We start from the raw sequence: 12595 nt of genomic DNA, 5'->3' as shown, positions 1-12595 counted from the left end.
ACGGGGATGAACCTGTGTCTGTCTTCATTGACACCGAAGCTAATTCTCACTGCTCAACCTCTCTGCTGTAAAGCAACCCTTATCTCAAAGTCCTAGAATAGTAGGGGTTCAAATAACAGAAATTTCTTTTTTTTTTAAATTTTTTTTTTCAACGTTTTTATTTTATTTTTGGGACAGAGAGAGACAGAGCATGAACGGGGGAGGGGCAGAGAGAGAGGGAGACACAGAATCCGAAACAGACTCCAGGCTCCGAGCCATCAGCCCAGAGCCCGACGCGGGGCTCGAACTCACGGACCGCGAGATCGTGACCTGGCTGAAGTCGGACGCTTAACCGACTGCGCCACCCAGGTGCCCCAAAATAATAGAAATTTCTAATCAACCTCAACAGGTTCCTGTCTCTGAACCTACTCCCTCTTGTCCATGACCTTTGAGAGACAGGCACCCTTTCCTCCTTACTTCCTCTGTCCCTATGCATTTGCTGGGCCGCGATTTCTTAGAAAAGTAGTACCGTGCCAGAATTTGTTTCTCCTAAAAGGGAGAAATAACTCCAGAATTTGACAGAAGAGCCAAACAGGAGAAATAAATGGCCCTTTGGCATATTTTCTGTGCTTTGTCTCTGATGGCACCATAGTTGAGACTTGGGGACACAGATCATTTATTCCTATCAGATCAGGTATTCTCTTCTTTATGGGCAAGACCCTCAACTGATATTAGCAGAATCCACAATGCACCTCCCACTAAAATTCAAATAGATCCCTGAAAACCTCTTCCCATAATTAATCAATGCCGTAGAACTAAAGAGGAGCTTCGAGGCAGCAAGCCCATAACAGACGATTACAAGGCTCAAGGCTTCATGAATCCCTACACAAGTCCCTGTAAGGCCCCAATTATACCCATGAGAAAACCCGAGGTCCAAGGATGAAGATTTGTCCAGGACCTCTGAGCAATAAATGACAGTTGTCCCTCAGCACCTGGTATTCCTAACTCCAGTGTGTTATTTCCAACATCCATTCCCACTGAGAGCGTATTTTTCACGGTAATTGATCTATGCGGTACATCTCTAGTATTCCAGTTGATAAGGACACCCAGTAACTTTTTGCCTTCACTTGGAAGAATGGAAATAACAGCCGGACAGTAACGCCCCAGGATTTCACAGAGAGTACTTCCTACCTTAAAAGCTGATGTGAAAAACAGAACGTTTTCTGCGGGCTCTATTTGACCAAAATACATAGATGGTTTGCTTCTCTGCCCCCTTCCTCACACCTCTTCACAGGAAGACAGCATCCATCTGTTGAGACTTTTGTCCTTAAAGGGACATAAAGTCTTCAAAGAAAAACTACAGTCTGGTCGCGTTTAGGTTAGATACTTAGGGCATCTGATCTTGGACGCAGATGAAACCCCTCATGACTGCTTACTGCTAACAGATAACCTTTTGACACCCACTGACAATTTACAAGACTCCTCTAAACAGATGCAGATTTTTCATGGTTTATTTATAGTTCTTATTTATTTTTTTTAATGTTTTATTTTATTTTTGAGAAAGAGAGACAGAGGGCCAGCGGGGGAGGGGCAGAGAGAGAGGGAGACACAGAATCTGAAGCTGGCTCCAGGCTCCGAGCTGTCAGCCCAGAGCCTGACGCGGAGGCTTGAGCTCACAAACTGTGAGATCATGACCTGAGCTGAAATCAGACACTTAACCGACTGAGGCACACAAGTGCCCATAGTGATGGTTCTTATTTATAGAATGAAAATGGTAAATACTGTCCTGGGAATGCTTTTCCCACTCCCTTGAAGTCATTAAGGCAGTACCTTTACCTCTGGCTACTTCAGCCCAATGTCAGTGAGTTATAGGCTGAGTTATATGCTCTTACTCAGGCTTGTACTTTACCCGTGGGTAAAACCTCAAACATTTATACTGATCCTTGATATGCTTTGAGGTAGCTCATGACTTTGGAATATTGTGGAAACAATGAGATGTTCTTATCTCCAATGGGAATAATATTAAAGATGGCTCCTATGTCCAAAATTGATTAAATGCCACACTTTGGCCAGCTGCTCTGACTCTTAACGTTCCTGGGCACTCCAGGCTCGACTTCTTGAGGACCAAAGTAATCCACCCTGATGATATTTCCATCATCAAAATGGAAATGCTGCTCTCAAGGAGTCCAATAGCCAAACCCCTGTTATAGTCTAAAGAGATGGTCTCTCAAATGATAATTTTGGAGACATCAACAAAAGATACCTAACAATTGGCCCCAGAGAGGGGAAAAACAGCTTTGGAAATGTATCATTGTAGGTTCCACAAGAAGAGAGAGAACTCTGGTCGGGACCAAATAATAATCGGCCCTACTAGAAATTCAAAAATTCCCAGTACTTACAACCGTACACACATTAAACCACTGGTCTGGGGCGCCTGGGTGGCTTGGTCGGTTAAGCGTCCGACTTCGGCTCAGGTCATGATCTCACGATCCGGGAGTTCGAGGTCCGCGTCGGGCTCTGTGCTGACAGCTCAGACAGAGCCTGGAGCCTGTTTCAGATTCTGTGTCTCCCTCTCTCTCTGCCCCTCCCCTGTTCATGCTCTGTCTCTCTCTGTCTCAAAAATAAATAAACGTTAAAAAAAAAAAAAAAAAAAACACTGGTCTACTGACAAAATGACAGCATTCGTCAATGAACTTTTGTGGTGAAAAGTTCGTAAGGGCCACACAAAGTGCCTCTCTCACTTGCCCCACGTGTCCAAAGTATAATCCAGGGAAACCTGTTCATATAAATGGATTTCATACAGCTTCCCCATCTCATGGACAAATATGTTTTAGTTATGGCTCATATGCTTTCTCACTGGACCAAAGTTTTGTTGTGTAGACAGGCCAATGCTTCCTCTGTTAGAAAAGATGATCACAGGGCGCCTGGCTGGCTCAGTCGGTAGAGCATGTGAGTCTTGATCTTGGGGCTGTAAGTTTGAGCCCCACGTTGGGGAAAAGAGATTACTTAAAAATAAAATCTTTAAAAAAGAAAAAGATTATCACGACCTGGGGAGCCCCTCTCAAACTTCACAGTGATCAGGGAATCCATTTTGCCGGTTGGGTGCTTCAACAAGTACTAATGGACTATTAAGACTCAAAGGGAAAAATTTGTAGAAACCCTCCAAACACCTTGACCTAAAGCATTGCTGTTGGTCCTCTGAAACTCAGATCCACCCCCTTAGCAACTCTACTCTCCCCCTATGAGGTAGTCGCAGGACATCCAAAACACTTGGCCTCTGCCTCCTTTGACCCACAGCTGATAAAAGGAGATATATTTCAATAGTGTAAAGGCCTAATGGCTTCTATTAAAAATGATCATGCTGGGGCACCTGGGTGGCTCAGTTGGTTAAGCGTCCGACTCTTGATTTCCGCTCAGGTCACGATCTCGTGGTTCGTGAGATCAAGCCCCACATCGGGGTCTGTGCTGACAGCTCAGAGCCTGAAGTCTGCTTCTGATTCTGTGTTTCCCTCTCCCTCTGCCCCTCCCCTGCTCACACTCTGCTTCTCTCTCAAAAATCAATAAAACGTTAAAAAAAAAAAAAAGTTTTCATCACAAGAAAAAAAATTTTAAGAGGAAAAAATAAACTTTTAAAAATAAATGAATAAGTAAAAATAAAAACCAACTATTAACTGACATTGGATTCTTATACACATCCATGGTCTCTGAACTTACAACTTTACAGACTATTATTTGATAACATTTGTTTTCAAACCAGTCCATTTGAGATAACTATTTATTTATTCTCTCTTTTTTTTTTAAGTTTTTATTTATTTTTGAGAGAGGGAGGGGAAGAGAGAGAGGAAGAGAGACAATCCCAAGCAGGCTCTGCACCATCAGGGTAGAGCCCAATGGGGGCTCAAACCCATGAACCGTGAGCTCATGACCTGAGCTGCAACCAAGAGTCGGATACTTAACTGACTGAGCCGCCCAGGTGCCCCTTCCTCTCTTTTTAAAAAGATTTTATTTTTAAGTAATCTCTACACCCAGCATGGGGCTTGAACTAACAACCCTGAGATCAAGAGTCTCACGCTCCACTGACCAAGCCAGCCAGGCGCCCAAGATAACAATATATGTTTTTTTTAAGTCTTTGAAGTGTTGCTGCTTTGCATCGGATCATCCCAATGCACTTGATTCCTTCTTCTCGTGCGCTCTGGCAGTGTTTACCATTCTGCTTTCATGGTTGCTTTAGGCAGGGACTTCCAGGAGGCATAGGTGAGTCCAGGTCTGCCTTCATAGCCAGAAACTTTTCTTCCCTAAGTTGGAATAACTGCCAATAAACATTTTCAGCTGGCTACCTTCAGACCTAAGGTCCTGATTTAGAACCAACATACAGGTTGGAATTGTCACGTTACTTTTGATTCTGTACTTGTTGCCTATCAATCTTTAATTTAAAAAAAAATGTACCCAATAAGATTATACTAGCTCCATACTTCAAGATGACCTCCAACGCTGATAACCTTGAGAAGATACAGACTTGAGATGGGAAATGCCTGAGAGCTCTCCCTCCTAGCCCTCCTTGCTATGCCAACCTGGCCTTAAGTGGTTTCCAACTGCTATGCACTTTCCTTCCAAAGTGGGGCGTGACAACCAGAAAAGGTCCTTCCAGGGACTTAGGGACAAAACCACTATACGCAAAATACCTAATTCTTGATCAGCGATGCTTTCAAGGAAAGATCTTGATCAAAAGAAGGAAATGTGAAAATTAATGAAGCAGAACTGGGGAGCTAGAAGGGGAGGCTGGCACTCCATGTCAATTACAGGAAGAATGGTCAATTACAGCCTCCAGCAGAAGAATCTCAACAGGACAGAATAATCAATTACAGACCCCAACAGCGAAAATTGTACATAGCATCTTCTGTAAGAAATTCACCACCCCTGCAGCTCAACCAGTGAGAAAACCAGCATTATCCTGAACTCTTGCAATCCCTCCCAACTTCCTCCTCCTTCTCCATAAAATAATGATCCTCCCCTTTGTTGGACTTGCTTATGGTTTTGCTGCAGCTTGCTTGTCCTGGATTGCAATTCTCTGCTATTCCCCAATAAACCCATGTTTTGCTGCTAGGATAACTGGCGGCTTTACTTTTAAGGTTAATAGGAGGGAAGGCATTGTAAGTAACACCTCTGACTCCCCACTTCTGCCAGGATCAAACCTTTCACTACGATTTCATGAAAGTGGGCCCAGAGGGAGGAAGCACGAGGCTGCGCAGGAGGAGGGGAATCAATGAGGAGGAGGGACTTCTAGGAGGGGAGAGCAGCTCTGCTACCAGGATCCAGGAGCTAAGGGAGGAGCAGTGGGGCTGGGAAGTGAATTTGAGTTCGGCGCTGGTTTGGGGCATCTTCTCGGTGTCTTTGGTGGGGAGTGGCGGATTTCTGGCTTCTGAGCGCAGACCTCCAGGGCCTGGATCAAGCCCGGATTGTGTGCCAGCAGAGCCTCAGAGGCCAGAAGGACCTAGGAGCAGGTGTGCGGCTCCCGGAGCAGCCGCCCACTCCGGAAAACAGCCCCGGCCACGCCCACTGGGCCCTTCCAGGCCCCATGGATCCCGGCCAGCTGGCAGAGACCCCCTTCCCGACGACGCCTGTGCGAACGGCACCGAAAATGTGGGGAGGTCGGGGAGTGTCGAGCAGATTGTGATTTGCACCGCAACCCCTGCGAGCCCCGGAGAATTAGCTTGGGAACTGGGCGATGAAGAGCGAGGGGCGGGGTCGCAGGCCCCGGCCCCGCCCTCTCTTGGCACCCCCCCCCCCACGCCCCTACCCCGCGCGGTGCGCCACTCCCCGCCGAGTCCTTCCTCCCAGGGCGCTTGGTGAAGGTGGGAAGAGGGGCCACGTCACAGTCTCCAGGCCCGGGGACCCGCGGCTCCGCCCCTCCCACCCCCGCCGGAGCGCTGGGCACGGATCTAAGACTCACCGGCCCCAGCCCAGGGCCAGCCCAGTCGCCGCCGCCCGCCCACAAAGCCACAGGCAGGTGCAGGCGCTGCTTAGGGGCGAGCGGGCTGAGCGGAGCCGTTAGCGCGCGCCGTCCGTCCGTGCGTCCAAGCCGTCCGCGCGTCCGTCGAGGCATCCCTCCGTCTGCGCGCGGCAGCTCCCACCCAGGCCCGGCGGCCACGGCCCGTCGTCTTCCCGCACCCTGAGCCGCCCGGCAGAGCCGGCCTTGGCGCGGCAGCCATGTCCATGGGCCTGGAGATCACGGGCACCTCGCTGGCCGTGATGGGCTGGCTGAGCACCATCGTGTGCTGCGCGCTGCCCATGTGGCGCGTGACGGCCTTCATCGGCAGCAGCATCATCACGGCGCAGATCACCTGGGAGGGCCTGTGGATGAACTGCGTGGTGCAGAGCACCGGCCAGATGCAGTGCAAGGTATACGACTCGCTGCTGGCGCTGCCGCAGGACCTGCAGGCGGCACGCGCCCTCATCGTCGTCGCCATCCTGCTGGCCGCCTTCGGGCTCCTCGTGGCGCTGGTGGGCGCCCAGTGCACCAACTGCGTGCAGGACGACACGGCCAAGGCCAAGATCACCATCGTGGCGGGAGTGCTCTTCCTGCTGGCCGCCTTGCTCACGCTGGTGCCGGTGTCCTGGTCGGCCAACACCATCATCCGGGACTTCTACAACCCCCTGGTGCCGGAGGCGCAGAAGCGTGAGATGGGCGCGGGCCTGTACGTGGGCTGGGCGGCCGCGGCGCTGCAGCTGCTGGGGGGCGCGCTGCTCTGCTGCTCCTGCCCGCCGCGCGAGAAGTACGCGCCCACCAAGATCGTCTACTCCGCGCCCCGCTCCGCCGGCCCGGGCACTAGCACAGCCTACGACCGCAAGGACTACGTCTGAGGGGCGGCCGCGGGGAGACCCCACCACCCCACGGGCGACAGCGCCCACCGGTGCCGCGTTAGGCCTCTCCTCGGAGACCAGCCCCCCCTCCCCCCAGGTGCCAGGAGCTCTCACACTGGACCGGGAGGGACCAACCCCGCGGCCCCTTCTGGGCAGCACACCCCGCTCCCCGGCCCCACGGCGCGCAGGGGACCAGCCCACACGGACAGTGAAACCTCAGCCCCTCCGGAGAGCGGGGCCGGGTGGCCGCCGCTACTTGCCCGCCCCGTCGGGCCTCGGTCCCAAAGCCCGCGTTGGGCAGGGACCGGCAGTCTTGGAAAAGGCCAGTTGATATTTTTCAATAAAAGCCTTTCGTTTTTGCAGTTACGGGCGCCTACTTTCCTGAGCGAGCGCCGACAGGCCTCCACCTCCCTACCGAACACCCGCCCCTCAAGGGTTGGCCTTGGCTGGGTTCTGCTCTCCCGCTATGAAGCTTAGAGAAGGCAGAGGTTGGGTAACCAAGAAAGTGTGGTTTGAAACCGAACTGGGTGCGCCCTAGGTGGCCATTTGGCCTACTCACTGGGGATTCAGACATTGAAGGGCCAACCTAGAGAGGCATGAGCACTTCCAGCCTGCTGCATGGACGGAGGCATGGGGGGGGGGGGGGGGCGGGGCGGGGAGAAGTGTGGCCCCGGGCCCTCCTCCCTAGTTTTTGCCTTCTGGGTTTGTGCTTGGAGAATCGTCCTCCCCTGTGCGGCTGCACATCTAATCTTCCCTCTCCGTGTGAAAGAGCACATTCAGTGCTATGATTTCATATTTGGAAGGGGGGAACAAAAAGCCCTATTGTTTTGGTAAAACAGCGTCAAAAGTAAAGCTGGGCGGCAGTTTCTCACCTGGAGGGGCGAGGAGGAAGGGGCCTCATTTTCTTCCTAGGGACCCCCAAGGGTCAGGATGCATGACCCTCTGGCGAGGCTGTAGGGCTTGAGTTTAAACAGGCTTGGAAGGCCTTGTGTCCGGGAGAAGGCGCAGGAGGTTCAGGTAATAGGAAAGGGCGCCTGTGCCTGGGACCAGGAAAGAGAGATCCCCCAGGGCTGGCCGCATAGCAAAGTGTGAGGGGAATGTGGTGAGGCCCAGCCAGGGGCCAGGAGGAAGCCAAGCCATGGAGTCTCAGATGCAGAATTACAGACTCTGGACCTTAACTCTGGTGTTTTGGGAGTCATGGAAGTCAGATGACTGGTCAGATTTATGCTCCAAAATACCATCTCCAGGAGCCCCTGGGGAAGTGGGATTCCAGGAGGGAGAAGAAGGTGGGGACACCATCGAAGAGGCTCCACAGCCATCCTCTTGGAGATGGTGTGGCCAGAAAGAAGGCAGGGACAGTGGGGTCAGGAGCAGGGCCTGACAGGGGCTGGAAGGAAGCAAGATGAGGGCTTGAGAAGCATCTCGATAGGTAGGGTGAGGGAGATGGAAACATTAGGATAACCCCAATCTTCTGCCCTAGGTCATTGCTGGGATGGCGGATGCCATTTACCAAAATGGGAAACTAGGTTTCTGGGGAAAGATGATGGTTTCAGTTTTGAATGCACAGAGTTTGGCAAGCCTGTTGGGCCTCCAGGCAGAGACGTCCAGGAAGCGGCAGGGCATATATAAAGAACTGAGACTCGGGAGTGGCCAACGCCGGCTGTTGTTAGCATACAGATGGCACCTGAAACCAGGGTGACTGAGGTTGCAAAAGTGGTCAGGCAAGATGAGGCCCAAGGAGTAGCCGTGGGGTTCAAGGCAGCAAGGTGGTTCCTGGTGGCCTCGGCAGGAGGCGGGCGGGCAGACCCAGCAGGCGGAAAAGCCAGTGGGAGTTGAGAAGTAAAATCAGAACATCTGGACCATGGGCCCAAGACCTTTGCTTATAAAGGGAGTCTAGGCCAAGTTAGCAAGTTGACAGGGAGCAAGGATCAAGGGACAGGATATGGGATGGAAGAGAATGATTTCCCAGTTATTGTATCTCAAACTTCACCTGCAGCAAAGCTTCAGCAGAAGGTCCTAGTGGCCACCGGGTTTTTTAGCAGGCTACTCCCCCCTCCAGCTCCCCCCAAATTATCCAGTTAGGGAATACCGACATGTAGCCACCCTTTATGATCCAAGGAAGAGGAAGGAGGTTACCATGAATAGTAGGGACACCCTGGCTTTAGGTCATTCTCTATAAGATTCCAGGAAGGTTCAAGGGGTTGGGGTTGGGGGTGCTTTGGGGAAACCACTCTTCTAGCCTGAGGGGGAGTAAAGGTGAGGGAGGAATGAAGGGGAGAGGCTGGAGGGAGAGCTGGACCGGAAGTGAGCTCAGGAAAGGGGGAGAGCAGAGTAGGGGGGCCTCCGTGAGGGGAGGGGGCCCAAAGAGAAGGAGGGAGCTCAGTGAAGGGGAGGGGCTCAACGGGGAAGGGTCAGGAGGGAGGAAGCTTAGCAACAGGAGGTGAGAGGGAGAGAACTAAGAGGAGAAATTTCTCTGGGCCTGGCTGGGATGGAATTGAGGGAGTAACGGGGCAGATGGGCCAAGGGGGTTGCATTTGCCCTTGAACCTCCACAGTCTCTGGCCATGGATGCCAGGTTGGGCCAAGTCAGAACCGAGGGGCACCTGAGTGGCTCCTTTGTCCCAGAGGGCCCTGAAGGTAGGAACAAGGTTATTCATTTACCACCAGCTTCCAGAAGGCAGCCTGAGCACAGCGCCTCCCGGGCCACCCTAGGGCAGAGCTGCAGCCCAGGGCTGGAGCCATCCTGCCCTGCAGCCCACCCCCAGTGCCCCTGAGCCAGAAGGATGTGACAGAGAAGGAGACAGCCCCTTGGGTGGGAGGCCCTCAGCTCCTCCCCTGGCTCCCTGGTCTCTTCCCAAGCCTGGGCTCCCCGGGGCCCCCTGGGGGCAGTGAGGTCTCCTATCCCATCCAACGCTCCTCCCTGACCCGCACGCGCGCGCACACACACACTTGCCAAGCTCCAGGGCCTGTCCTAACTCTACCTGATCTTATGCTTTTAGAGTTTAGGGTCTATACACGGGCATGCAGACCACAGGCTGAGGGGAGTCTCACGGGAAGGATCCGGGAAAACTTCAGCAGGCTGGAGGAGAGACAGGCATTTGATGTGAAGAACACCCTGGACTGAGAGAGAATAGTTTCTAGGTCTTTTCTCCATGTGCCTCTGAGCACTTCCCTTCCCCTTCTGGGTCTCAGTTTCTCCACCATTTCAACCAGGGGGTTGAACCAGGTGGTCCATGAGGACCCCTCTAACTTGTATTTTCCATCCCTGTTTTTATCCTTTTTTTAATGTTTTTATTTATTTTTGAGAGAGAGAGAGAGTGCAAGCAGGGGAGGGGCAGAGAAAGAGGGAACACAGAATCTAAAGCAGGCTCCAGGCTTCTGAGCTGTCAGCACAGAGACCAACACGGGGCTCGAACTCGTGAACCGTGATATCATGACCTGAGCGAAGTTGGACGCTTAACTGAGGCACCCAGGTGCCCCTTTCCCCGTTTTTATCCTTATCACCCCTTGCAGAAGAAAATTAGAACCAAACTGACAGGGTAAGCCGGGAAGTTCACTCCTCTGAGCCTCGGCTTCCTCATCCGCAAAATGGGTATGATAATGGCACCAGGCGATGTCCAGGATTAGCTGAGTCATCTTCTGAGTTCCCGTTCAGCCTATTCTCACCCCATCACAGTACTATGTTGTTTTGTTTCTCTCTCTCTCTTTTTTTTAAATCTTTATGTTTGAGAGAGCGAGCATAAGTGGGGGAGGGGCAGAGAGAGGGAGACAGAGGATCCCAAGCAGGCTCTGTGCTGACAGCAGAGAGTTCAATGTGGGGCTTGAACTCACGAACCACGAGTTCATGACCTGAGCCAAAGTCGTACGCTTTTTTTATATATATAAATTTTTTTAATGTTTTATTTATTTTTAAGACAGAGAGAGACAGAACATGAGTGGGCATGGGGCAGAGAGAGAGGGAGACACAGAATCTGAAGCAGGCTCCAGGCTCTGAGCTGTCAGCACAGAGTCCGATGCGGGGCTCGAACCCAAGAACTCTGAGATCGTGACCTGAGCTGAAGTCAGACACTTAACCCACTGAGCCACCAAGTCGCCCCATGTTGGTTTTTCTCATCAGACTTCCCACCACAAGGTCATCCCCCAAGCTCAGGGGCACTGTCCCCAGCTTCTGTCCATCTGCAGCACCCAGCGCAGGCCAGCGCCCATTTGTGGAAGGAAGGCATGACTGCGTGCTTTTCCGCCTAGCACAACGCTTGGCACGCAAAAGGACCTCAATCAACGTGAACTGGTACCAATGTTTTGGGTTATTCAGCCAGGCAGGAGCCTGGGAACATGAGGGCAACGGCTGGGCCATGAGAAAGTCCTCGGTTTCTTCAAAATCCACAGCCCCGGACACCCCCTGCCAGGCTCTGTCCCATTCCACCTCCCACCGTTGTGCCTCAGGCTGCCCAGGGCTTGCCACACCTGTTCCAGCTCTTCCTCCTGCCCGGACCAAAAGCCAAGTGCTTTATCAAACAAACACAGCATTTATTGTGGCTCCCTCAAGGTCTGCGGCAGGCCTGGAAGAACAGACAGTACCTTCCTTCTCCCTCCCCTACCAGGGCTCCATTCAAGGTCATCTGTGCCAAGACAAGTATGTTCTGCAAAGCAGGTTAAGGGAGCAAGAGTGCGGGCTCTTGTGCTCGCTGACGGACCTTGGTCATGTCGCTCGCCACCTCTCACTCATCTGTAAAAGAGGTGATACCGTCCCTGATCTACTTGACCCCCAAAGAACCCCGCAGGGTAGGCATTACAAAATGAGGCCACCAAGGCTCACCAGCTGATGGCCCTCCTGCCAATGACCAGCCCCTGGCCTGTCAACCTCGTCACTATTTCTAGATGTGTCCACCTGTCTTCTTCCCCACTTGCTGCCATGACTCCAACCAGGCCACCACCATCTTTCAGTAACAGCCCCAAGAGGGTCACCTGCCTCCAGGCTCCCTCCCCAACCCGGGTATGCCCCTGTCCAAGCCATTCCCCTCAGAATAGCCAGGTGACAGTTCAATCTGACCATATCACTCGCTTACTTAAAATCCTTCCAGTCCCCTACTCCCTATGGCTCTCAGGATCCCACCCAGACCCATGCGCCATGATTGCCTCCATATTGGCTCACGTCCTCCCCACCCCAACCACCAAGGCCCATCCCGTCTGGATTTCCTTCATTTCTTCATAAACCCTGCCCTCTCCAGGCCCCAAGCCTCTCACCACATGTTGTTCTCTGTTCTGTCCAGCTTCCCCACTCTCACCTCACCCCTGTTGGCAAGTTGACAGGTCATTTCACGTCTTAGCTGAAGGAAGCTTCCCTGACAGCCAGCCTGTTCCCACAGAGTCCTGTCCATCCAGGACACCATGGCATTTGTCACTCTGTACCCAAATCACTTCCCCCTTTTAAACAATCCCACGGCATCTATTGTCATCTGGTAAGAACATAAGCCTAATCAAAACAACACGAACAAATGTTTCAGAACTATACTCCCAGCAAAGGACACCTAAAAAAAACCAAACTGTATTGTCTTCTCAACCATTTCTCACCTCACTGACCATTTCTAGCTGAAGACACTTTGGAGCAGAGTAATACGGTCTCCTTTTAGCATGATTCAACTTATCATGGCTTAATCGACTGAGCCACCCAGGCGCCCCAGATTTTCTTGATTTTCTTTATTTATTTTAAGTAATTCTTACATGCAATGTGGGGCTCGAACTCAGGACTCCCCGAG

General features: G+C 52.2%; 1 protein-coding gene across 1 annotated transcript; it reads left to right on the top strand.

Annotated features, from left to right (window-relative positions):
- The first annotated feature begins 5806 nt into the window (after positions 1 to 5806).
- Positions 5807 to 7206, top strand: CLDN3 (claudin 3). The gene has a single exon (XM_025923324.2). It carries the CDS (start codon positions 6187 to 6189, stop codon positions 6838 to 6840), a length of 654 nt encoding a protein of 217 aa, XP_025779109.1. The 5' UTR covers positions 5807 to 6186; the 3' UTR covers positions 6841 to 7206.
- The last annotated feature ends 5389 nt before the right edge of the window (positions 7207 to 12595 follow it).

This window comes from Puma concolor, chromosome E3 (assembly GCF_028749965.1).
Source record: "Puma concolor isolate L17-30 chromosome E3, mPumCon1.1.hap2, whole genome shotgun sequence".
Classification (NCBI taxonomy): domain Eukaryota; kingdom Metazoa; phylum Chordata; class Mammalia; order Carnivora; family Felidae; genus Puma; species Puma concolor.
Note: the sequence above shows the minus strand (reverse complement) of the source record. Positions and strands in the feature narration are given on the sequence as shown.